This window comes from Scomber japonicus, chromosome 14 (assembly GCF_027409825.1).
Source record: "Scomber japonicus isolate fScoJap1 chromosome 14, fScoJap1.pri, whole genome shotgun sequence".
In the NCBI taxonomy this organism is placed as follows: Eukaryota; Metazoa; Chordata; class Actinopteri; order Scombriformes; family Scombridae; genus Scomber; species Scomber japonicus.
Genome location: NC_070591.1, coordinates 9,606,444 through 9,634,207, shown reverse-complemented (window position 1 = coordinate 9,634,207; position 27,764 = coordinate 9,606,444). Strand labels below are relative to the sequence as shown.

Genomic DNA, 27,764 nt, shown 5'->3' with positions numbered 1-27,764 from the left:
TAGAAGAAAAAGAAGACGGAGCTACAGCCTAGTCGAAGGCAAGCCAAAGAGCCGACACTCGCACAAAGGCGCAGGGGGGATTAGCTTTATGCGGAATTGGAGACAGAATCGGTGGATCCGTGGTGAAAGAATGACGAGCGAAAAGTATGCAACCGCCGTGGTACATTACCTGAGGTGAAACGAGAAAATGATAGAAGAAACACACCCAAACGAGTAAGTACTGTATCTCAAAAGGTTTCTCTATCCGTCTCTCTCTCTCTCTGTCTCTCTCTCCTTCTTTCGCTTCTTCCAGTGCCTACAAGTTGGAGATGATTGGGGCAACTTAGTGGAATGTGCAGCCTTAACTGCCCTCACAAAGCTTGGACTTTTATTTTCTTATATGTCTTGCATTTTCTTTTCTTTTTAATTCTTATTTTTATTCAGTCGGTTAGATTTGGTGCTTGATGCTGCTGGTGAAGCAAAAGTATTGACAGTGCTCTATACTAGAGGCTTTTTAAGGCCCCCACCTTGGTGTAGACTTGAGAAGGCAAAAGAGAGAAAGAAGAGTAGGAGGAGGAGGGGAATAAAGCGTGGGTGGATCGGAAACATTTTCTGAAAGGATCTGAAGCGAGAGAGCAGGCCCTGTTGCAGCGTAACTTAGAAACTCAAACACGCCCCGAAGTTACACCTTTTATAAACACGCAAACAGCAGCGAGGTCACGCACCTTTTTATGTTTGTGCGTTGTTCAGTCACAAAAAAGAGAGAGAGAGAAACCTTACGGCGTTTACAGAGGCAATTTTCGCCTCGTTGTTTGGCCACATCTGTGTGTTTGCTTCCAACCGAAGGGGGAAGTCTCACAGGATATGAGATATCCGATATGCCTCATCCGCCATCTCTTTCTCAATCGCCCTCATTTGCATAGCCTACCGCGCTCCATTCATAAAAAAATACCGATTGTAAACGACGTCTTGCCCTGAAAAAAAATAGACGTGTGTTTCTGCTTGAGTCGAGCCACATGCACTCGTGTCCGTCTGTTTCTATCTTTGCAGACCGGCGATCGTGCCGCTGCGTCTTGCGAAATGAAGCTAATATAGAGCCGTACAATGTGCAAGGCCCGCAGACCTGTTTATATGGCATTGGCACCCATAGGCCTGCATGGAAGCGCTCAAAGCTTAAAATTAGCTTTACTGGAAATGAACTGCGGACTAATCTGAAATGCATTTTATACTGGGCAGGTGTCAGAGCGCTTTTAGCCCAGTTATTGTTTCGACAAGCACGAATAGACCACCAGAGCTTTAACGTTTAACACACGCAGATTATAATAGTGTTTGTTTTTTGTCAATGTGAGAATCTGAATCTGTAGACGAGGCTTATATATCATAGTTAAGGTCGAAATTACGCACATGTTAATGGTTTGGCATGGCTGAACTCTTTTTAAAATACTGGCTCTCCTGATATCGACAAGTCCTCCGTCTCTGTCAGACTACACGGGGCTGTGCTCGGTAGGAATGCCTGCCTTGCAGATCTCTGTCGGTGGGGGTGGAAGGGCGAAGGGCACCGGAGGGGATGTTTGCGCTGCGGTGGCGTGACGCCGGCTCATTCATAAAAGCCCTCTAACCTTCAGGCCGTCCCCATTCATGCCTGCTGGCCGCATAGGCGCCTAAGCAATGGAGCAAGTGGAGCAAATGCATCCCCATCTTTCATTCAGTGGGAGCAAAGTTATTGTTTTGTTACTCCCACTTTTTTGCCTTTTAAAAAAACACTTATAATCATAGGTGATTATATTCAAGCAGCATTTACTATTTTCAGCCAAACAAACAAATCAAACATTTTGAGTTTTGGGAGTCTGAATGTACAAAAGTAAGAAACATGCCGTTAAGCTTAACTGCAGTCATTGATAATACAACATGCAGGTCCTAGGAAAGATAGGTTTGCATGTGTTGAGTGAGCCCAACTTTGAATTAGCCAAAATAGGATTGCACTATCACTGAAATGCTGAGCACATTTGCAAGTAAATGGTAGCTAACTTTGCCCTCGCCTATCTAACGCTGATTGGACAGAATTTAACTGTTTGTGAAGGGGCTGAATCAGAGTTGGCTCCTTTTTAAAGTAATGTTGCACACCTATTTAATAATACACACCAAAATCCAATCATGTTTTCTTCCTGTGAAACAAAATAGACGTGTGGTTATGTAGGCTTGAACCAAACAGTTATTAGTCAAGTGGCACAGAGCTAAGATTCATTATGAGAGGCTTTTCAAATCATATTCCTCCCAACATTATTCCCCTGTGTCTTTATCCCGTTTCACCTGTAAATACATCATGATACAGAAGTATGGCAGTTTTTGTATTTTAAGTGTAACATGACTAATAACAGGGCTGCCAATTCTCAACATGGACCACGATGCCCACGCAATTCAAACTTTGTCACCACACTTTCGTTTTCCCGTGCAGTGAAAACGAATTCATTCTGCGAAAAGAACACAGACAGACAAGAAAGATTATGTTATTCATCCAGAAATATTTTTATATTGTAATTCATTTGTGTGCTCTCCCTCTCCTCTCTTGTCATAAATATGAAAAGGCCATTCTTTTGAATCATTTCCTATCCTGATCCACCCAATTAGCTATGTATTGTTCTTGATGTGTTGTTAGTCTTCATAGCACCCCCACCCCGAATCTAACTACTGTAGACTAGTGCAGATGACTGTTTCTTGAGTTAATCCAGGAGGTTAGGTGGTGCACAAATGCAGGAAATCTGTTTTATATTACACTTTTTTCTGGAGGAGGACCCCCAGACCGTTTCTATGGTGATGATGTGTGTTTCTTTTCTTGTGGTGTACGCCCCCACATAGAGCACAAAGATCTATGGTTGATTTCATAATCATGAAGAAAAACATAAGTGTATTATGTGCTCTGATCATTTGGAGACTTTGGTGAACATATCTTCAATGGGTTTGTCAAACAACTGCATAATCACAGAGACTATCGTGATATGCCAGCAACAAAGTTTGGTTGTGTAAACTTTATGGATGGCTATACCGTTGTGAAATCGTCTTTAGAGAGACATTGTCCACTGTCGTGTGCAAATTCGAAACATGTCCTCAAACTATCCCCTTTTTATATTAGCCAAAAGCTATTTAGGCTTCTATTGAATGTAAACTTAATTAACACTTGAGCAAATACAAGTAATCCTTGACTGACAGACATCTCTTAACTCTTAATTGTGTTTGGCAAATAATAACCAGACAGTCCCAAAATTAAAATAGCTGATTGGTGACAACAGTTAGTGTTATATCAGTTAATGCATTTAACAGAAATAGCACACCACTTCTTGGCCTGCAAATGTGTTTTAAAGGACAGGTTCACACAATTTATGTCTGTCTTTAAATAACAGTCTGGTGCCCAAGTGAACATTGAAATATGATGTTCATAATAATGCACGTACAATGTAAGTGATGCAGGACAAAATCTTCAAGCCTCTTTCTGTGCAAAAATGTATCTTAAAGTTTTTCTGAAGCTAATATGAAGCTTGAGTCATCCCAATTTGTCAAGTCAAGTAGATATGTTTCAATCTAACATTCTTTTTTAGTGCTGGAGTCCCTCTTTTTGTTACTATACTTGGACTACAGCTCAACAAGGAAACACAAAGGGAGAATTTAATGCCAAAAAGCATGTAAATGTGGCAGATAACCACTTGATATGACTAACTCAAACGACTGAAGCCACATATAAGCTTCAGATAAACTTTTAAATGCAGTTATGCACAAAATGAATGTGCAGACACACTGTGGATTTTGGACCCCATCACTTAAATTGAAAGTATACATATAAAGGGGATCTCCAGTATGAACAGGAAATATGATTACAGTGAGGAACACCTCTTTGAGTGCTCATTTGGGCACCTGGCTGCTAGTCTGCTTAAAGACAGACTTGAAAAATTGAAAATGTATCCTTTAAAGCTCATACTTCAGTTGCAATAGTGCAGTTTAATATAGCTATTTTAGTTGCAGTTTAGGTTAATTTATTGTCATTCATCGTGCCCCCACTTGTACGCTTATCTATAAAATTGTGATAGTAACCTTTTGGTACAACTATGCTGCATCATAAGAGCATTTATTGTCTCATTACTGAACGGAAATAATGTGCAGTGTGCTGTTATCTGCTAGCTGTGTGTTGTGGTTTCTTATCAGAAATAAAACGCCTGTAATGGGATTGAGTCAGGGTCCGGAAATGAACACACCTTTTTTATACCTTTTGTGTCATGTTGAAATGTGCAACAGTGCAGCTTTTCCTCTGATTATTTATCTCGTGCCACAGGTTAGATATTTTACTACCGCTCCTCCGTTTTTTGTCCGGCCGATCGTGTGTCCGTGGATAAACAGCATCGCCTAATGGTGCAGTCACATGCACACATTTGAAAGCTTCACCTGCTCAATGGAACAATCAGATTTAATGTGTCAGTTTGCAATCAGTGGTCAATGTGATTACAGGCACACACACACACACACACACACACATACATTCTGTTTGTGAAGGCCTTTTGTTGACTACATGTCCTAAAAGGAAACCATAACCGTAGCCGTCGTGTCCTCAATTTGGAGGATGTTCCTCTTTGTCCTTTGTCCTGCCTTTTTACCTTTTTTTATAAAAGTGTAAGATCTCTCTTAGACACACACACACCCTGTAGAGTCACAACACAAGCAGAGGATGTATTGATCCGGTGTGCGTTGCTGCAGGGTCAGCATGTGCACAGTCAGTATCGGACAGGAGATGCCCGGTGACATTCAGCTAAGGTCAACGTAGCAACGAAACATAATCCATCCCCGAACAAAAAGCACTCATCAGCTGGCAAACGCAGCAGAGAGGAGTTAGCAGGTCTGCATGTTCCCTCAGCAGGATTGTTCTGTTCCTCACATTTATATTTTTCGACGTTGGCAGCATTTGATATTGAGACTATAATAAACCTGACAGGTGTGGAATTTCACGACTGTGAAAAAGCTCATCTCCAAAACAGAAAACCCCAAATAATAGAAACTGTATAATCAGAATTTGATATTAGTGTAAATGTGTCACTTCCCTTACTCCTACAGAAACATGGCCCTTTTTTAACATTAGTCTAGTCTTGCATCTGAACTGGGGCATCATACCATTTCTACAGCAATTGCACATTTTGTTAAAGGGATATTCCATTCTTAAATTAATCTCATACTTTTTTTAAACTGTTATCTGATGCATGCATTTTCCATCAACCCACCTTGTCTCTTACTTTGCTTGTCCAATTTTGTCCCGACAAGCAGTCCACGACCTAAAGATACTCAGTTTACTATTATAGAGGATGAAAGAGTTGCATCTTCAGCCTAGATGTGTTCGATTCATTTATTTGTACATGAACATGGAAAGATTGATCACAGTTACAGCAAAAATAACGTGTTTTTGTACTCAGAAAGTGAGACTCGTTACTCTGACTTTTATATGTGTTACAGCTGCATTGCTTTGGGGTTTACTGAAGCTACTAGTAGTGCAAAAAATGTTCTCTGACTGTCTACTCTGCAATGATTCAGAGGGAGTGAACCTGAAACCTGACATTTCCTGTTTGTTTTAGAATGTTGAAATATTTTCTACCATCAAACTCTATTTGTGGCTTGCTCATTTAAGTTGTATGTGCACTGCATTGCATATACTGTAAAAAGGTAATTAAGAATATAACAGTGGGGGGAAGAGAGACTCAGAGGACAGCATAAATGCTCTTTTACACTAGAGCAAATACCACATAATGTCCAACATGAAAGAAAAAGAAATAGAAACATGATAAATATACAAGTTATTATGATTATATACAGTGTATTTAAGGATCCACAGAAAACAGAGAATCACCATGTCCACAGATGAACTTCCTTTGCAGACCCTTGGTATTTTTCTTTCCCTCTCTCTCTCTCTCTCTCTCTGTACTCCCCCATACAAACACACACATACACACACACACACACACGCACACACGCATCATGTGGAACAGATCCTTGTTCACAGTGTTTCCTGTGTTTTACAGAGCAGCTCATCACTGGTTGCTATCCGGGGCCTTTATATAATAGCTTGAGCTGTTTATATCTGAAGACTAAACAATGGACCCGGATTGTTTGCCTGTTTTTTCTTTCTTTCTTTTTTACTAATCTCTGCTCATCAGCTGACTGGATGACCAACGTTATAATAGCTTGGGTTTTCATTCACTTCACTCACTCAATGTGTTTTTTTCGTTTGTCACGCCATGTATACAACGATCCACTGGGCCGGTTATTGAAGACTCAAATTCTTGTCTGCATCTACCTCCCTTTCACTGCTTCCCTAACTAACCAGTTCAGGTTTACACTTTGTTTGACATCTTACTATCTTGATGATTGACATAACACATAGTTTGTGTGCATGTTATGTATATGCTAATGTATACTAACACTACTGTGCTATACATTATGTGCACTGTTGCCCCGGCTGTCTATTCTTTCTCATTTATCTTAATAGATAAGACAGATTTTCCCCCACGTGTGATACTTTAAGGAAAAGACGTCATTTTATTGGACATATTTGAAAGTCCATCCAGCTCAGTGTGATGAATCATAAATCGGTTGATACAATCTGAAACTATATCGCTCGGTTTATTCCTGTTACGTACCAGTCAGTCTCAGGTCTTCCCTGTCCCAGTTTATGTTTAGTCACTCTTACGTAGTGTCACGTCTTTGATCTCAAGTTGCCCCACTTCCACACAGCATTGTCATACTTATTTTAAAGGGAGAAATAATCATAATAGATGTTACTTAAACTTGTTTCAAACGTGTTCTTTTTTTGTAATCTTGAGCTTTTCCCATGAACATTACATTGCAGCTATTCCTACAACACATAATAGAGAAAGACTACAGGGCTATTTAAAACACCAACCACAAATAGCATCAGGAAACGCTGCAGCCCATCATGTGTAGTGTGTTAAATATATCAGCATATTTAGACTAGGGAACCCCTAAGAGAACAGACTTCCTTGTGTTCATTATGCAAATCATTTTCTGTTGGTTTGGTGCCCTGGAGCTTGACCACAGGCCGTCCAATTACAAGATAAACCATTGACATCTGACAGTTTATGTAAACGAAGTCTACCTGATCAAACCTGCCACGGTTGACATTGTGGCGGATGTTGATCACAGAGGCAGAGCGCATTAGAAAGTCCTTCATCGCTCATATTTGGCTTAACACAGTGTAAGAGGATACGAAGCATTACAGCGGGGCCTTGGTTAGCTTTTCAGGCGTCTGTAAGAGGTTTAGAGCCAATCAATTTATTTTATGTACAGTTTCCACATTTGATGGAGATGAAGGGGCTGTTGAGTTACCTCGGGGATGACCGCTTCCTCTTGGAGTACAATTACAGTCTTCTGGATAAAGTTTGGCATCTGTGACACAGTTGGGCCCTGAATATTTCCACATAGTTGTTTTTGAACCAAACATATTACAATATCCTAATTTTTTTTGTCAATACAGGCACTCAGACTGCACAATTATGTTGCGCAATGACTTAGACTTGATTCAGCGTGTTATACAGGCTTTTCTTTGCTCCGATTATGAAATTGTTTTTGTTTAATACTCATAAAAACAATAATTTTCTGTACTGTAATGCTGAGAACAATCTGACTGTAATAGCATTTAAAATGTTGAAATGCAGTAACCCTCTTTTGCTCCCAAAGAGATTAATAATCATGAATAGGCCTGAACTCGCCATGTGATTGGTCAGTCGGATATGGGATGTTATCCGTTAACGCTCCTCTGCATATTAGTGACCTCACTGTCATGTCAACTGACACATACACACACATACACGTACACACTCCCTCACACCAGCAGTCCGAGCCTTTTTGCTGCCTGGACGTGAGCGATCTATATAACTACAGCTGATTGACAGAAAGCCGATCAAACTTCCCCTCAGGAGCCTCCAGTGTCAATAGTTGTGAATGAACTCGCTTCACCCCACCTCTCTCTCTCTCGCTCTCTCTCTCTCTCACTCACTCTTACATTAGCACACACAAATGAAAAGTAAAGAGCGGCGGCCAAAATTAAATGAAAAATTATATTCACACTTAAACTAATTTTCCGTTTTTATGTTGTGTGTAACTGAAAGTGTCACAAATGCATTACTTTTACATAAATCACCTCACTTTGTAGAGATCTGCTTAGTTGTAGCACTTCCAGCTATTATACAATCTCATATTTTCCTCCCTTGCAGCCCATTTAAATTAAAAATACTGTACATTAAAATACCAATACACAACTGCAGTGTGTGACTTGTTTGCCAAAGAATATAACTATGTACCAAGTGTTTTAATGTACTGTAAAGAAAATGCATGTACTGGACCGCATATCTGTAGCCTGTTTTTCACGTAACCTCTATATCTAACAAGTACTTAGGAGGGGGATAAGACAGTGCAGTGAGTAAAAGGTCAAAATTAACAACAAGTGTTCATCACAAGTTAGCCAAACCCAACAGAAGCCCTCACACATACTTATTTAATCTTAAAAAAGAAAACAGAGGTATTAAATTTACACTGATAAACAGTGAAGCAGAGAAACCAACTAACACATGGTTGTAATTCCCACTTGATAAACACTGAATCAACTATTTATTTATTCACTTCATTTGGCGTTACTATTGTACCTGTACCAGGAGTGTCAGTCTGTGCTGTGAAACACTGTCAGTGCATTACAAGTACAAACCAATAATGCAATAATCCAGATTGTGAAGCGACTTTCAGTGGCTTCCTGGTCGCTGTAGACATGTGCTATGTGTGCAGAGAGAGGGGGAGTGTGTGTGTGTGTGTGTGTGTGTGTGTGTGTGTGTGTGTGTGTGTGTGTGTGTGTGTGTGTGTGTGTGTGTGTGTGTGTGTGTGTGTGCGTGCGCGTGTGCGTGTGCGTGTGCGTGTGGTTCTGTTGATCAGGCAGAGACGCACCCAGTCATTCCTTGTCAGAAGTATAGCCGCCCTTATCACACATGGCTGGCCTTTTTATCTATCGCACATGAGCTGGATTCCAGACCTTTTCTTCCCAGCCCCCCCTTTTACGGTTTTATTGCTATATTGCCACAAACAGACCACGTCAGGTATTTTGAAGGGTCCAGTTAATCTGCTAGCACTGCTTCCGCTACAGTATGAGCTAAAAAGTTTGTATTTAAATCCAGACAGAATATGGATATGGTTTATTCGCATATTGAATTCACAAATATTTGTTAAGAATTGAATGACTGCGCACTAGTGTGGCTTTGTAGGAAACGTACATGTGCGAACTCCACCCATTATGCAGTTCCTCATTATGATACAGACTTGTTTGCAAGGTGTGGACCAGGCATGGAAGTGAAAAGTATAGAATGGACACGTACACTGAACTCACAGCGGGACTCGAGGACAAATCTGTGACAAATTTATACGGTGTGAAATTATTCAGGCTTTTATTTAAACATGGAGTTAATCGATTGTCTTATAAAAGCTAACACAAATTACACAAGTTACAATCCAGTGTGGTTATTACACTCAAGATAAAGAAATGCTCCAGAAAGAAACCTGAATATTCTCTTTTCATTCTCTTAATCTCTTCAGATACTAAAGTAATAGCACTAATTATTATCAAGTTTTCCCAGAAATGTGGATGTGAAAATAAATGTAAGGAGCTTACAATCAATATATCCAACTATCTATCTCTCTATCTATACTGTTTTATATCTGTGGGGGAAGTGAATGTAATGACTGCAGTATAATCTATGAAACTGTTTTTGCATACGCTGTTGAATCCGGTGCTGTGAATGATTGCCATGACGCTGTTCTATTACTCAAACTGTATATTATGATTATTATTATGTTGAATGGCGTCTTAACTAGCTGGAGGAGCTTGTGAGTCACAGAGGGAGGAAGTCAATTAGAAACATGTTCTCAAGACACGTAAAAAAACATCCCCTAGCTTTGACCACCAACAGGCAATAGTGCATTATTGCATATTGGCAAGCTGGCAACTACAGTATATTGCCCATCTTAATAAGGAGACGCCAGACACACCCTGTACCTTCGACCTGATGGCAGCTCATATTAAATTAGAGGATGTGATTCATGAATTGCCTGTTCCTATCTTATCAGTGAGGTGTTGACTTCTTAAACAGCCATCAGTCATCGTTTGACACTTTACATCCCACGTAAAATAGTTTGAAAAGTGGTTGTTTCCGAAAACACGGCAGCGTGAGCGTGTGATGTGGTGGTGGGGGGGTTTTGGAACGAGTGGGAGTTAGGGTTAGATTTAGAAGAAAGCAGTCCACCGCTTGAGGTGCACTGGCACAGGTCAAATTAATACAAAAACTCCTATAAAAATAAAATAACCTTCCAGTTAGGCTTAGTGGTGAGGGAATAAAACAATAATCCCAGCCTGTCCCATTCATTAAGTTATTATTCTGGTCTCCCCTCCAGGTTGTGACCGGGTTAGGGTTATATTAAGGTTAGGTAATATTAGGCAGCCAACGATGTCTGGAAGAAATCTATATTTAAATTTAAAGATGTGTGTGATTTTTTTTCACCCCCTTTTTTTTATGCAATCAGGTGATTCATAAATAGTGAATCAGCCATGCTAAAACGTAACCACCTTTTCTCAAAGTGGGTGTCACAGTCCTTTTTTCAGCATTGGTACCTCGTGCAACATTCGTGTGGACAGAATTAGATTCACAGCTCCCAACTGTATGTGTGTGTGTGTCTGTGTGAATTGGTGCCAGAGCGTGTGGTCACTCCCATGTGTATTAAAGTAGCGCGTTGCTGCTGGTTGTGGCCGTCTGTGTGTTCCAACCACAGATTATAGGGCCTGTCGGCAGACGGGGCTCTAAACATGGGTCACAAGACAGCCCAAAAAATGTGACATGTTCATCTCAGAGAGCTGATAGCCAGCACTGTGTGTCTTAAAGCACATGTGCTTATATAGCACAGAATATGGTGTTATTTCTGTGTGTGGGTGGCCTGGATGTGTGGTTCCCATATGTGAATGTGTCGTACATGTGTTTGAGTCATGTTGGACCGCAGTAATTCTTAAATATAAAAGCAGTAGTGTGGATTTTAAAACATGTCTCATTGCGTCAGAGCTGCCCTAAAAGAAACAACCTCTCTGGTTAAATTAAGGATGAAATTAAGGGTTTCTGCACTTTGTCACCCTCTTTGGTAGCAAGAAACAACCGGAAATCATGTTGAAGTACAACAAAGAGACACCCAGAGTCGCATTTTGTGACATAATCTCCGCCACATTGACAGCATGATTTACTTCCTCCACACAGACTACGGCTTTGTTGCTGAGCGTCTAGTGTTCACACATTATATTTGTTGTTAGATAAGCTAATAGGTTAGCAGATTTAAGTAATACCAACATTATTCAAACACAAATGGCAAGATATGGGTAATTTATTCAAATAATTACTTCCATTTTTTATCATTAGGTAGTAAATAACTCTTACACTGCTATTTAAACCCTACTGCTATTTAGTTTCAGCTGTTTCTTTCATGCAGAAACAGATTTTTCCCATACATCTTTCGCATACTTTTTCAGACACATTTACTTTTGGCTTTTTTCCTTGCTATAGATAGATGTATTTCTACTATATCTGGTGTAGAAAAGCCTGATGTTTCTAAGCATGAAACTACAAAAGTAGCACAGGTCATTTTTTTAGCCAGAAAGATGGCACGCTGCTACCAAGAACAAACTTGCATAGCGGCATATAAATTACGATTTCAACTACCAAATGTGACTAACACACACTATCTAACAGTAGTTGATGTAAAATTATATAAATTAAAAAGCCAGTTAGCAGTAGCCTAGCTGCTCTTATGTATTTGTTTTAGCCATTGTAGGCTCTTGCTAGCTACTGTTAGCTATGCTTGTATGCCTGCCTGATTCTCCCATATCTCAAGTTAATGGAAACATAAATAGATCATTGACATGTCTGTTTTGAATTCCTTTTCCTTTCCAATGTTGCCATTCAAGTTTCCCACGTGGCTAGCTAGAACCTGGATGACTGTTTGCGTCCGCCCATTGTGGTTGAACATGATATGAATGATTTCCGCCTGCAAACTGTATCACTGAAGCTGCAGTCTGCCACCAATAACAATTTGACTCTCTAATGTCTTTCAGTGTCATGTGTTCAAAAATGATTACAAAGGTAGGCTTTGTGCTGGTGTGTCTTTTAATGCTCAAACACAATGAGCCTCTAATATATGAATGGAAAAGTCTAATGTGATGAAGTGTGTGTGTGTGTGTGTGTGTGTGTGTGTGTTCACGAAAGTGCAAACCTTGTGGGTGACTGTGGTTGCTTTTCTGTGCGGACTGTTTGTCTGCTGTCAGCCAGTCAGTCTGTCATTCAGTCAGTTTTATGAATGTGTGTGGGTGGGAGCTGGTGAACCAGTTTTGCCACGTGTGTGTGTGTGCGTGTGTATGTGTGTGTTTGTGTGTGTGTGTTTGTGTGTTTGATGTTCACTTCAAATCCCCGGGACTGTCTGTAAGCTAATTATATAACAACACCTCTCTCATTCACTCCCACTCTGCCTCTCTTTTTCCCCTCCCTTTCTCTCTTTCTATGTTTCTCCTTCTCTCCTCATCCCTCTGCCGTCCACACACACACACACACACACACACACACACACACACACACACACACATAGTGCAGCATCGATGGAATACACAGAGGTACATCCTGTTATTGTCAGATCATTCATGTGGATTGTGACTCTGTTCATTGTGTCCCTGTGAGGGTGGTGGCTGTCATGCTAATGCTTGACAATGCCTTTTTTTTACCATTCAACCTCCATTGTATTGTCTCATGTTATAGGCCCTGACGACTCTATTGGCTGCAGTGGGACTTTTTGTCATGTATTGTTTAGTACAGCTATATAGACTAAACTGTAGAAGCCGTATTATCTGTCAGTTTGTATGACTGTGTCTGATTGTGGTCCAATCTGCAGTTTATTTTTTAAGTCTGTTGAACATTGACTAACTGGTGTGTAGGTTTGGGAAATAATTATGTGAAGCAGGGCTGAATCTAAGCATGATTTTCATACAGTTTCCTCTGTTTGGTTTAGTTTTTTAATAGTAATTTAATATTTAGTCAAGAAAAAGATGGAAAAAGGTCCTTTGGAGTTTCTAAGAGCCAAAGATGTCATCTTCAAATTGACTTGTTTTATCAGACCAACTCCACAACACAAAGATGTTTAGTTTGCAATATATAAATTAGGAGAAAAGCAGCAAATCTGCACATTTGAGAAGCTGGGCTCAGCAAATGTTCGGTATTGTCACTGCCGAACCTATAAATGGTTAAATTAAATTTCAAGGTCTATAAGATGTCTAAATTATTTTTTTCTATTATTTATTTAAAGTTCATTTGATGATTTTTTTTAAAAAGAATTCTCTCTTTCTTGAATGGGTGAGATTTTGGTAAATTGAAGTGTTTTTATGTAATTTTGTGACAGATGTTGTACTCTGACAGATCTCACTTGTACTTGTCATTTATCTCGAGGCTTTGTGGTTAATGAAAGGTCAAAAAATGGGTTGCAAAATGTTTTGTTAGTCACTGTTTTTCATTTTACTCAACTCGGGACATTTCACAAATAATCAGTTATCAGAATAGTCATTGGTCTAATTTTGTGGTGGTCAAGTAACCGATTAATTCATAGACTGAAATTAGCTTTTTAGTTTAGCACCAGCAAAAAAAAATGCAACACCAAGCTGCATTGAACTAGTGTGTGTGTGTGTGTGTGTGTTTTTGTGTGTGTGTGTGTTTTTGTGCTGATTTGTCCTGGTACAACACCTCCCACCTCATCACAGCGAGGACCGGGCAAAGTCGTGACTTGAGACGCCCTCAAACATTCTGCCACTGTGTGAATCCAGCTCTATAATAAACTGCTGTGGCATTAACAAACTCTTACACATGTGTGCGTGCCAGAAAATGTTTTAAAAGTTTACACGAAGGTAACTTTTCACGAATGTAGGCCAGGATGAAGTTCAGCCTGAGGAAGAATTTTTGTTGCCTAAAGTGTGTTTTTTATATTGCATGGTAAATATTTGTTTGGAAGCTTAAATACACACTTTTATATCCTCGCATGGTATCTTCTCTGGGCGCTCATCTTTAGTTCTCTTTTAGTTGTTGTTTGTGAGTTTGTAGAGTTGCAACAATTAGTTGATTAATCGATTATTATCATTTACAAAAGATCATTTTATAAGCAACATTGTGTGGGTTTCAGTTTCTCAGATGTGATGTTTTAATGCTATTCTTTTTTCATATATTATAGTTACATTAATATACTCTGATTTGGGACTGTTGGTCACCTTTGACTCTGGAAAATTATAAATATAATTTTCTGACTTGTTACAGCTATTAAATGAGAAAATAATCAGGAGATTAATCAATAATGAAAATAGTTGTTAGTTGAAGCCCTGCTCTTTTTCTTCCTTTGATCTACCATAGCTGTAAGTGTTCATTCTTTGTATTTATACCTAAAATGTTCATATCTGGTATTAATATCTATGTTCAGACTCAAAACTCTCTGGTGTTGAGTCACTTTGCTTTCATGCAGACATTATTCTGTTCCTAAATATTGATTTGAAGTCTCCTGAAGTTTCATTATTAGCTGTTTCATTTACTATTATCACTCACAATCTTCCTGACGTGTTGTCGTGTTTAGATTATACTGTGCAGCAGATGCTTGACAGAAATTATTTTGGGTTGTTGTGTTAAATGGAAATTAAATGTAGAATCTCATTCGACAAAAATGAATGTGAAGGACATTCTGCTTACACCTTACACCACTATATAAAGTGCTTGCTGAGTTTAACAGAACATTTGACAGGGACATTTAACTATTCATAATTGGATGTTTACCTGTGACATGAATAAGTTTCCCCTCAGACTACAGCTACAGGAAGTATAAGGTTTTCTCATCTGTTGTGTTTTTTCAATAATAATTCAAAGGCCTACTTTCCCTGCCAATAAATACCTTTAAAAAGCTTTAATAGCCTGGATTTCTGCACTGTTTGAGCTTTACTACTCTCATTCTTGACATTCATACAAGTCACTACTCTCAGACCTGATGGTTTGCAATCCAAACTTAAGAGAAGAAAATACATAAATGCATATTTTTGTCATAGAAATTGTTATATGCAAAAATATTAGCCATTAGAGCTTCAATACAATCAGCGTCAATGTTGTTCTTAAACACATCAGACTGCTGACACATTCTGTATCAAACAAGCTATTTCTGCCGCACCCTTCACTCTAATAGAAAAACATATTTTTGCAGTTATCATGCTAATAATTCCTCCCCTCTCTTTCTCTCTATCCAGTGACAGCTACATCGTGCGTGTGAAAGCGGTGGTGATGACGCGGGACGACTCGAGCGGTGGCTGGCTGGCCCAGGACGGGGGCGCTCTGACCAGGGTGGGGGTGTGCCGCCTCCTGCCAACAGAGCTGGTGCCCGTGCCGGCCTCCAGCTGCTCCCAGTTCCTCATCCGTGGTGAGCGGCTGCGGGACAAACAGGTAAAACACACACACACGAACATGATGACAAAAAGCACTCAGGGGTCATTTAAGGAGAAGAGATTATAAAATGTGTCCCTGCTGTGTCTGATGAACAGGTGATCCTGGACTGTCCGCTGAGGAAGGACTTGGTGTACACCATAGCAACGCCCACGTTTCACCATTGGAAGGTGGAGGACAGGAAGTGCGGCCTGTCTTTCCAGAGTCCAGCTGATGCGAGGGCTTTCGACAGGGGGGTACGGAAAGCCATCGATGACCTTGCTGAAGGTACGCTGTGCTACAGTGGGTCAGATTATAGATCAGTCAGGGACAACTGATTACAGAGAAGGGTGCAGTTCATTTTTGAGGCAAAATGCTGTACAAGTCATGGTGTACTAGTCATGAATAAAATAGGCAATAAACAGTGTACATATCTTTCCAAAATTCTACAGTAAAAGAGAAACCCATCAACATCCAACTAATCTTCTCTATTCAATTCTAAAAAGTTTAATTTCTTAATACTGTGCTATCAAATGTGTTGGGATGAGCTTTTCTGACTGAAGGCAACAGCTTTCAATGAGAGAAAGAGAATCACGTTAATGAATTCTGCATCAACGTCTCTGAAAATAAGTGCAGCCTGACTTTACAGAGGCTTGAAGTGATGAGTTTTAAACTCAACTGCGGATGACAAATAGGACACCCAGATGTTCCTGTACAGCTGTAATATCTCCTTCACTTCTGTTATTTTCTCGTTTTCACTCCAGAGTTAAAATATAATGAACTCCATTCGTGAGGTAAAGTTATATTTTCTTCCCTCTAGGCTCCACAACCTCCTCTACAGCACTCCAGACCGAGGGCGAGCTGGGCGACGACGACGTCTTTACTGTAAGCATTTTTCTTATATTCAGAATTGTGGGCGATTTAGGTCCATTACCTCAACAGTTTTTTTCTTTGTCCATTATGACTGCTACAAATCTTCAGAAATCTGTCTGCTTTTACCTGAAAATTATTATTAGCAGCATGTTTCAAAGAGGAAAGCTATGAAGAAAAATATGCTCGCTGATGGCACGCACCCCAACTCCACTGATTTGTGGGCTTAAATAGAAAATAATACTGTGGCTGTTGCGGCCTACATCATGCAGTGCCAATGTCTTTTGAATACTAGCACTGTCACAATAACCACAGTTTAATATTAGTACCAGCTTTTTTTCTTTAAGTAATAAACTGGATTTGTCAAACAGTTTAGGTGTATACTCCAGACTGTGGCTCAGTTTATGTAAATCCTTTTTTTTAACATCTCAAATCTGCATCTAAACATCCTTTTGAATGCATCATGGAAAAAGGAATTTCAGGTTGCAGTGTCCAGAGGTTTGTTTAAAAAAAAAAAAAAAAAAAAGAAGAAAATCCAGTGCTGCTATTTGGCCCTGGATTTAACTATTTTCAGTACACACTAATCAACTGTTCAGCCAAGATCTCAAAGGAATCTCCTGCATCCAAAACATATCTCAGGATTTTATTTTCTGCTGTCTAACAGAGGGTTATTCAGCTCAGGACATTAGTATTCCCTCCCTGTCACATATACCTGCCACAGTACATGAAGTGTGTGTGTCAGGGCCTCTCTACCTTAAGTTAGTATTGAGGACCCCCTCCCCCCACACTGTAACCTGACACCAGGAGCAGCAGGCAGGGTCACAAGGTCACTTCCTGTATCCCACCACCTCCCTCTCTCCTGGTGACCCCCCCCCCCTCACCCCCCTTACCCTACTCCACCCCCCCCCCACCCCTTTCCACCCTTCCAGTTGAAAAGGAGAGCAGTAACCAAACTAGCAGCTAGCAGCTGTTTCCCAGCTTAGTGCAGGGCCGGTGATTTACGAGAGGAAGTGCCTCGTGGTTCATCTTTGACTCTAGCTGTCTGTAAGGGCCAAGACTAATAGGTGCTCTGCTGGGAGTGTACAGCCACCACAGAGACGCACACAAACACATGAGGAGGGGTGGAGGGAGGCTACAGCGCTGTTAGAGGGGTGGAGCAATGCCTGAAATGGAGCATCAGGTTTTCAGTGAGCCTTCAGTGCAACACATCCAAAGCAAATCCAGGATATTGTTGCTGGAAAAGCTGCTTTATTCACCCAAAAATGAGACTCAACTTCTCTTTTTTTAAATTTCAGTTAAAGCTCATGACATAACAAATAATGAGATGGCCTCCATATTACTATTTTAGCACTCTTTCAAGCTACTGAATTTACTGAACTTTTTTTTTTGCACAAACTTGGCTCCCCCTTTTTAATGAATCACCTCTAATGGCCCCGACACACCAAGCCCGCAAGCACCAGCAAAGGCAAACTGTTGAAGTATTGTGTCGTGCCTCGCAGTCTGCCGCACCGAAACGATTAAAGCCAATGGCTAGCAGACGGCTAACATGCACATACATCCTGCACCTGCACGAGAGGAAATATTTAGCCATGTGTAATCCTTAGAAAAACAAGTGGAAAGGAAAAAGCCAAACTAAATCTAGCCTACCATTTTTACGCCACATTGAGTCTATGTTGAAATGACATCGTATATACAGCACATGTCTGATAAAGCTTGAACTAATGCTGTTAAATTTAGTTTTTGGACTGGTGTAGTTAGCCCAAGACATGAAAAATGAGGAATAAACCACATACAATTTGAGGAATAACTGATTTGAATAGCTCTCTATAGTATAGATTTACTACCTGATACTTTTTTGTGACACATCAGATTTAAGTTGAATTTGGGCAGTGTTGTTGCTTAAAGCTTCTGGTTCAGTCATCTTCTGGCCTGCGTCCATGTGTGTCATGTGTTGCAATAGACACACAGTTCTCACAAAAGTCTGTAGCCAAACCTTTGAATTAGCTTGATGAAGTAACAGTCAGTAATTGATGACATAAAGCAAAACAGTGCTTTGAGTCTTAAGTCTAAAGTATGTGTCAGTGCGTGCGTGTGTCTGTGTGTGTGTGTGTGTGTGTGTGTGTGTGTGTGTGTGTGTGTGTGTGTGTGTGTGTGTGTGTGTGTGTGTGTGTGTGTGTGTGTGTGTGTGTGTGTGTGTGTGTGTGTGTGTGTGTGTGTGTGTGTGTGTGTGTGTGTGTGTGTGTGTGTGTGTGTGTGTGTGTGTGTGTGTGTGTGTGTCAGGGTCAGTTTTAGGCATCACGCTGAACTCTTCTCTTCACCGAGTGCCAACAATTTAACACGCTCCAGCCTCCAAACGTGTGCCAACTGTGCCAGACACACTGCAAAAAGTACAGGCTATGGTCAGCAACAGACACTCAATAACAAGTCAGCGATGCCACGACTGATGGCTTGGTGTGTCCGGACCCTGCTGCAGTCAAGACTGAATAATATAATCAAAAATGTCCATGTTGAACGTGAGCATTTAGTGTCTATGTTTTTCTCAACTTGATGATCTTTTGAGTAGCATTTTGGAGGGAAAGAATTTGCCTTTTCCTTCACAAAAAAACACACATTTCCAAATCATATCCTTTTCCGAGTCCTTTTCTTAATGGGACTCAAGGCTCACTAGCTATGACACTAAAATCACAAGTTGATAACCCCGGGGTACGTTGAGGGGGCTCAGTATTGCTTGTGTTCCTCTTAGCCTCTGTTAATGACCTTTCCCAAAGTTAGCGGTGGCGGCAGTCGTGGACAGGGGGAAATGTTGTGGCAGATTTACAGTCTTCGGGGGACGGGGAGGATGGTCAGAGGGGCTGGGGAAAGGGGGGAGAGCTAGGATGGACATACTTCCTAAATTATTCCTCGTTCGCCAAACCTAAACTTAACCCAACCCTTCCTCTGTCCCTCCCTTCAGCACGTCTCCTCTCTCTCCCTCTCTCTCTGTCTCTATTTTGGCTCATTCACAACAGGGGGAGTGAAAGCTATTGAAGCAATTCTGGGCTCATCCCAGGAGAGCGAGACGGGCCTGTTGAAGGATGAATCCTCCCGAGCTTTGACTCGGGACATGTTTTGTGTCAGAAAATAACTTGAAATGCCCTCTGTCCAGCCTTGGGCCAGAATATGTAGAGAGAGGATGTCCAGAAATATAAACTCTCCCCCTCAACTCCTCTCTGTCTTCTTGTGCAGTTTGCAAGCAGAGAGTCTGGTCTGTGTTTTGAATTAGTTGCAGCCGTGGAGGCCAGAGTAGGACTGGTTTTAAACCATATCGCCCCCCCCCCCCCCTCCACCCCTCACCCCCGGTAATGTCTTCTCCAGGGGGGCGGGGCCTGGAGCGGAGGCAGCATGTTATGTTATTTTTGGCCGGCTGCTCTGAGGGCTTTGTAAGAAAGCAGGGGGAAATTCTCAGCATGGCGGTATCCATGTGGGGAGCGTAGCCCTGGACACAGAGTGGGGATATAATGGGGATAGCTTCAGCAGACAGACAGACAGTCAGACAGAGACAGACAGACAGACATGCAACAGATCTGGGTCATATAACTCTAATGCTAATAATTCATAGCGTTGGTTTTAGGCTTGATGGAGTATCAGATATGGGATATGTAGCACACGGGGTGAAGATTTGTCAATTTGATCATGTAGAGTAAGGTTGTTTGACTTTTGCAGGTTATATGTTAGCTGACAATAATCCTGTGTTTCCACTGCATTAAATACATGTCGATTCTGACATACTATAGGTTTGATTAGACACTGTAAGGCAGTTTAGTTACTGTTGTGAGCAGGGAAAACATTTTTTGCTGGTTTAGTTTTAGCAGCCAGCAGTGATAGATTAAATACAATTATTTTCTTTGAGCTGAATGATTGTATGCAACCATTTTTGGATCATTGTTTTGGTGCATTATTTTCTTTTTAGTAGACATTTTTTGCCCATACTCATGTTTTACATTTGAGCTATTTGGGGTCTTGTTTAAGGACACTTTAACATGCGGATATGAGGAACCAGCATCAGCTCCTCTGTCTGAGATGTTTATTTATGTTTGTCTGTCCAGTAAAAGTTGTGGAATCAACTCCTCATCTGTTTTTCTGTGGAATTGTTTTTGTTTTGTTTTGTTTTCACGAAACTAAATCATATCAGTACGGAAAAAGGAAGCACAGAAATGGCTGCTGCGAGGCTGCTGGCAGAGACTGAGCATCAGCACAGGCCAAGCTTTTCCTGGACAGACAAACTTGTTGACCGTCAATGCAAGTTTCTGTAGATCTGCTGACCTCTGATGACCAGTTGTGTTGTTGTCGAAGCAAGATAAAAATGCAAAGAATGACCATCACACAAATCCTCACAGATTAATACTAGACACATATATATTTTTCTTTTTCAAACCTTAACGAGTCAGTAATGGGTTAACAAAACTCATACCACATACGCATACAGACACATACCACATAACTGCATAACTGTCCATAGTTTAATTCCCAGCTGGGGGAACTCCCCTGCTGCACCTCATGATTAGTTTTATTATTGATTAATGTGCAGCTTATTTTCATGATTTTTTTATCAGTTGTTTTGTCTACAACATGTCAGAGAAAAAGTGAAAATGCCTATTCTAATTATCCAGAGCAAAAGCCACATCTTCATATGTCTTGTTTCGTCAGACCAGTGGTGTACAAGCTGAAACCAGCAAATTATGTCACCTTTGCATAAAAAAATGACTGAAATAATTATTCAATCATCAAAATAGCTGCTAAACTATTAATTGTTGGAGCTCGACTTCCAACCTTCCAAAAAGTTAAAGCCACTTCTGTTTCTCACACAAAAAACACATGCACCCTTTCCATTGGGTTGAATACATCTTGAGTATCTTGTATATGCGCACACATACGTACACACATACATAAAGAAACAGGAGAAGTCCTGACCTGCCTATCAGCTGGTACACTTTGAGCCCCCCCCCCCCCCCCCCCCACTGCCCTCCAGAGGCTGACCCCCAGTGTGCTTGTCTGAAAATCTGTCTGACCGCTACACGGCAGCGGCTCAACTGTGTAGTGTCTGGCCAAGATTTGAGTTGGAGTCGAGCCCTGACAGCCTTTAGCGGAAAGAGGACAGGATACTGTTCACACGCACACACGCACACACACACACACACAGACACACACCACACACACACACACAAAGATTCGGAAAAGAGAGAAGGAAAGGTGGAATTTGTAGAGAGTGATTTTGAGAAGAGGAGGACAGGTTTTTTGGGGGGTAAAAGAGTGTGAAGGAGGCAAGACTCAGGGGGGAGGCCAAAAGAGGTGATACTGTGTGTGTGCAGAAAACTGACTTCCTAATATCAAGTCGCGCCACAAACTTTATCTCAAACATGTCAAATCGTTCTTTAACATGTCCGATGTTGTTGTCTGTGCTCAAAACAGGAATTTAAACAGGTGATTTTGGTGGTTTGTTTTAGTCCTGAAACGACTAGCAGAATGAATAATTTATCATTTATTAAACAAAAATGCCAAACATGTACTTGTTCAAGCACATCTAATGTGAGGCTTTACTGCTTTCAGTAGTCTGTTGTGCTGCCGGAGGTGTTCTGAATATTTTGTCCACCCCATTTACATCACTTGGGGTAAAATAAATAATGGAAACACAAGTCGTTGGGTCAGATCAAGCCCATCACAGATCTGCACTTTCAAATGAAGCAAACAAGACCTGCTTGGCTCCTGACATCACCGTGGTAACCTTATTAACTAAAGGGTTAGACATAATCTCCACCTATATGATTAACTAACATTATTTTAATTGTAAGCCGCCTCATTGTAGTTTCAGGTTTGATGGTCACTACAGTATATTTCTAAGTGGATGCGGTTGCAGATGTTATTATTAAAAGTTTACCTCACACACAGTGATCCAAATGTGGATCAAGTGGCTCGAAAAACAGAGCTAGCTCTTCCTGTTTTCCCAATCAGTGGCGAGCCGAGGTTTCCTGTTTTTGTTTGTCCAATCATGGCGTCCTCTCGCACTAACTATTTGTTTGACGTATCCAATGAGAATGCAGTTTTCAGCCCGCATCCTGTGTTTGTTTGTCCCCTCAGAACACCACAGACAGCTCATCCAACTCCTCCCAGAAACTGGAGAGCTCTCTGCAGCCGCTAGAGTCCTCGCCCCTTCCGCAGAGACACAAGTGTATGCTGGGACATCGTCACGACCTCCATGACCCCTATCGGCTCTCAGACCACTACTTTTTGGACCAGGTGAGACAAACAGCTGCCAGCCTTTTGTTTTTCTGGTTATTTTTACATTGACGTTGTTTACTGCTCATCTAAACAAGGCATACCGGATGATTACCGCCACCAGCGTTGAAGTTTTACCTTCCTTTCTTTCAGCCCCTGTCTCGGATTCCTCGCCATGTCACCTTCCAGGAGGATGAAGAAATCGTCCGCATCAACCCACGGGAGCGCAGCTGGGAGCGAACTTCCGAGCGTGTCCATGGTCGCCCGTCAGACCGCTCCTGGCTCACGGGCTACGAGGACTACCGCCACGCCACTGTGCGTGACAAGTTCATCCAAATGGACGACACTGAGTCCTACGTCCACTTCGCCAAGACGGAGTCGCAGAAGCACGACTACACTTACCCGCTGGCGCCGGCCCTGTCGCCCTCAGACTCTGACCCAGCTCTCGGACCCTTGACCAATAAGGGCCAAGGCGGCTCGTATCGCCAAGGCTTCTCCTCTGTGGTCTCCAACCAGCCCCGTTCCTTCCTCCCGAGCTCTTCCCCGTCCACTAATGGCGGGAAGGGGCGGAAGCAGGACGGGATGGAACGCGCTCAATGCGAGCACTGTGGCGAGGCCTTTTACATCACCAACAATCGGAGAGGCCGATGCCAGGATGCGCCGGACCCTGTGCGGGCGTGCATCCGGCGGGTCAGCTGCATGTGGCTGGCAGACACCATGCTCTACCACTGCATGTCCGACCCAGAGGGGGACTACTCAGACCCCTGCTCCTGTGACGGGGGCGAGGGCAGCGGCGGAGGCCGATTTGGCACACGCTGGTTAGCCCTGCTCGGCTTGTCTCTTGTGGCGCCCTGCCTCTGCCTTTACCCGCCTCTCCACGCTTGCCACCGGGCGGGGCTCGTGTGCGGCTGCTGCGGAGGCCGACACAAGGCGCTGAGCTGAGCCGAGCCCTCCACGCTCGGAAAAAGGCAAAAACCTTAACCCAACGCAAGCACAGGGAAAGGGAAGGATGGGGGAAGACAGGGAGGGGACAAGTGGTCATGGCTGCTCGCTCTCTTGCCTTGGTTTCTCTGGGTTTCTCTACAAATTCCAGACACTGAAATAAGCCAAAAAAAAAAAACAGTTGGTGCATTTTCTGAACGGCCTGGGAAGATAAGCTCCCCCTTACGGCAGACAGTTCTCTCAGCTCTCCACGTGGCCATTTCATGCTGTTTCCAGTGAGAGAGCGCTCTTTTTCAGGGGGCCTTTTTTTTTTTTTTTTTTTTTTTTTTATAGCTGACCTATATGTCATGTATCACATATGCAGGTACTTTATACTTTGTACACTGACTTGGCGTCAAAGAACTTGAATTATTTCTCTTTGTTCTATTCTTTTCTCTCCTTTGATGTTCGCGTGGCCATTTTGTTTATATTCTATTCCAATATCAGGCCCGCTCAGCTCTACTCCAGCTACAAGAGAAATCAGACACTACACCTCTTTGTGTGCGTGCATGTGCGAGTGTGTGCGTGTGTGTGTGTTTGCGTGTGTATGTGTGTGTGAATGGTATATGTGCATGCTTACAATGTGCGCCGAGGCCTTTTGTTGTCAGTTTTGCAGCTTATAGTAAAGTTTATGTATATAGTCTATATAGCTCTCCACCATCGACATCTTCTTTGTTCACTGAAAGAAACGTGGTACTCATCTTAATCTAATATCCCAAAGATTTGTGTTTTTATCCTATTTATTTTCTCACTAAATTGATCCTACCAGCAAAAAGGGTGCTGGGTTGTGATTTACTCACTGAATGAGACGGTGCCTCAAGTCATTGCTACGATACTCTTAGCATTTGTCTCCCTGCTCCTTTCACGTTATTTCAAACAGTGCCTAAACTATCACCTAAACCAGGAACCCATCCAGTCTTTAGAGTTCCAGTCAGTTTTTTTGGCTCATTTTACTCAACGTACACTTGAAGCAGTGTGAAATGTTAAGGCTCTGATTTCCTCATTTTTCGCAGAATCTCAGCCAACGGTCCGTGGTCACCTCAAGGACTGGAAAAAGTCAGAGAAACTGTTAAAAATTGGTGCCCGTTATTGCCTTAAACCTGTGGAGTTTGGAGATGGTCACTCTCGCTCCAATCTTCACCCCATGTCCCTCCGAAGATGTCTGCTATAATGAAAAGCGTGAGCACGGTTATGGCTCTAAGCAATCAGCCTCATCACGTACACTTATAAAACTTGGTTTAAACTATTTTTATAATGAAAAGGAACTCTTAAAAAAGTTTCTCAAGTGTGTAAACTAAGGACTTCAGTATGCCTGCGATGTACAATCAGCTCCCCTCTCGTTCAGCCCCTCTCTCTAGTGGAGCCCACCAGTCACATATGTGGAACAGCTACATCCTGCCTGATGGTGATTTGAAGGGTTTAATAAATTATTTGACTTTAAAACCATGTTCAAAGCTTTTCATAGTATTCAAAAAGGAAAATGGATATAAAAACCTCCTGGCTAGTTGTCTGACATACTTGTGATTGTTTAAGCTCATAACAGATGTCTACAACTAGATTTAAAACTTTATTTGGCCAGAAATTGATGTAATTTTGACCTTTTTACATGCACAATGCTACTAGAACTATGTTGTGAGTCTTCAACTATCAAAGATGAGACTAAATGTACTTCATTTGTTAAAGGAATAGTTTGACATGTTGGGAAATACACTCATTCGCTTTCTTGCCAAGACGTGGGTGAGAGGAATGATACCACACATCTCTGTACATTAATATGAAGCTAACCTGCAGCTGAAATGCGGCTAGTTTAGCTTCGTATAAAAACTAAAGAACGGGGAAAATACACAGAAACATTTAAATGCATGTTAATTAATTAGGCTCAAGTCTTTCTGGTAAGGCAAGATAACATCTCTGTAGCTGTAGTTTCATATTATCAGGCATAGATATGAGAGTGGTATTGATTCCCAGCAACAAAGTGAATGAATCTATTTCCCAAAATGTTGAACTCTTCCTTTTTAAAGCTTAATTATGAGAGATTAACATGAGACAACTTGCTGAAAACCACAGTGACATGTAACTAGCGTGCTCTATCCCTCTCAGTCCTACAGTATTTATGTTTTCCTTCCCATGCTCGCTCTGGTATCATCATCATGCCCACAGGCGTCATATTTTTGACAAGAGCTTGACAGATGTACAAAAACAGGTATTGGAGGGAAAATTTTAAAAAACGCTGTACTACCTGCTTGCGACACGGCAGACAGCCAATCACACTCTCACACTGAAAGCACAACACTAAACTGACAACCGCTTGGGTGCTTCTTTTTTTCTTTTTTTTTCCTTGCTTTGTCTAAGCCTGGTTGATGGCAGCATCAGGGATGTAACCGGGAACACAATGAGCTGGTTAGAATTTTTTTTTTTTTTTTTTTATGGAAAAGAAAAGGGGGCGTTATCTCCAAAAAAAACCCCAACAACAACAACAACAACAAAAAAAACAAAAACAGCTGAAATCCTGGAAACAAACATCCATCTCTGATTGTTGTGGGATGATGAAGGAAATGTCACTTACTGTAGTTGAAATACAGAATGCCTGAGGATGTCCTTTTTCCTTCTCTGGTTGTGTCTGTCTCATACATCCTGTCCTGTGCACCGGTTTGTACGTCCTTGGTGTGTGTGCGTGTGTGTGTGTGTGTGTGTGTGTGTGTGTGCGTGCGTGCATATGCGTGTGTCAGCGTTTAATAATTTTTCTCTGTCCTGTCCGGTGTTTGTGTGTGTTCTCACATGTCAGAGCCATTTACAAGTGCCTGAACGCATCCTCTTTATCTCCTTGTGTATTTAAATCGAAAAAATTAAAGAAACGACTCCCTGTATTGAATTAGACCCATTTTTTACGCTTAGTATTTTTACCTCTGTAAAAAAAGAGCAAAAATTATATTATATATATCAAGTGTATGTTGTACATTTTTATTTCTATTTTGTTTTTTTAAATAACTGTTTCTAACATGTACGATGGATGTAGCTCTTGCTTTTCGAGAAGGAACAGGAAGTACTTTGTAGATACTGAAGGGTGGCCAGGTCTGTGAGAAAACTAAAGTGAAATGTGTGTCTTACTTTCCGCCTCCAATAAAATGAGAGAAAACAGTGAAACCAAACACGAGTCTGCTGATTAATTTGAGTTACTTCCCTATAAATAAATACTGTTAAACAGAAAAACCAGCCCCTTGCATTTTGTAACCAACTGCAGCTTTTCTGTTCCACACATCATCGTTTACCTCTGTGTTCCTCCCATTTTAGTGAAGTATTTTATCAGTCCATAAATCACATTTCAACACATTAAAAATAACAAGAAGTCTCAAAGTATTACTATAAATTGACTCCAACATGAAATGAAATGAATCATAAAAAAGGGAGGGAAAAAAAGAATAAGCATGCATGAGGCTGTACTTTGGCACAGTGGTGCTTTGAGTCAGAGCTGCAACTAATAATTACTTTTTTTTAAATATCAGTGAATCCTCTGATTACTGTGCCTCCGTGCTGGTGACAGATGTGGCCTGGGACATATTTTTGGGTTTTCCATCCATCCGTCTGTATGTCCATCCCATTCTCGTGAATGCGATATTTCAGGAATGCCTTGGGGGAATTTCTTGAATTTGGTACAATTGTTCAATTGGACTCAAAAATGAACTGATCATAATTTGGTACTCAAAGGTCAAACACATTTTTAGCCAGAACTCAAGAATTCCTAACACAAATGTCTAATACGATAAAATGATGAAGTGATGACATTTCATATCAAAAAGGTCAAAGGTCAACTCCACTGTGACATCATGCTCTTCAAAAACACTTCTCTGGTCATTATTCAACACCATGATTCAGGAAGAGACGAGGAGATTGTGACCTTATTTCACATTTGGTCGGATACTGAATTGGTGACACCTTGAAACTGTGGTGATTGTATCGATTTGTGCTGCTTGCTGAGTTGCTGCTGATGTGTGTGAAACATCCAAGTTTTAGAGTTCGTAGCTTCTTTGCAGCAACATCCAAATCTGAAGCATCATCTACTGTCATGGCTACAGCTTTGTGATCTATCAGAATCAGCTTTATTGGCCAAACGTAAAAAAATAGCATGAGTCT

The 27,764-nt window shown here is 41.3% G+C and overlaps 1 protein-coding gene across 1 annotated transcript; it reads left to right on the top strand.

Annotated features, from left to right (window-relative positions):
- Positions 1-26,772, top strand: LOC128372969 (sprouty-related, EVH1 domain-containing protein 2-like). The gene is made up of 6 exons (XM_053333179.1): positions 1-213; positions 15,359-15,551; positions 15,650-15,818; positions 16,351-16,415; positions 22,515-22,673; positions 22,806-26,772. The coding sequence occupies exons 1-6, from the start codon at positions 188-190 to the stop codon at positions 23,592-23,594; spliced, it is 1,401 nt and encodes a 466-aa protein (XP_053189154.1). The 5' UTR covers positions 1-187; the 3' UTR covers positions 23,595-26,772.
- The last annotated feature ends 992 nt before the right edge of the window (positions 26,773-27,764 follow it).

What these genes read in the sequence shown, in the direction of transcription:
- LOC128372969 (XM_053333179.1), top strand. Translation starts at nt 188, where the DNA reads ATGATAGAAGAAACACACCCAAACGA. An exon ending in GAAGAAACACACCCAAACGA is followed by an intron (nt 214 to 15,358) that starts GTAAGTACTGTA and finishes CTCTCTATCCAG; the next exon opens with TGACAGCTACATCGTGCGTG. An exon ending in GCGACGACGACGTCTTTACT is followed by an intron (nt 16,416 to 22,514) that starts GTAAGCATTTTT and finishes TTGTCCCCTCAG; the next exon opens with AACACCACAGACAGCTCATC.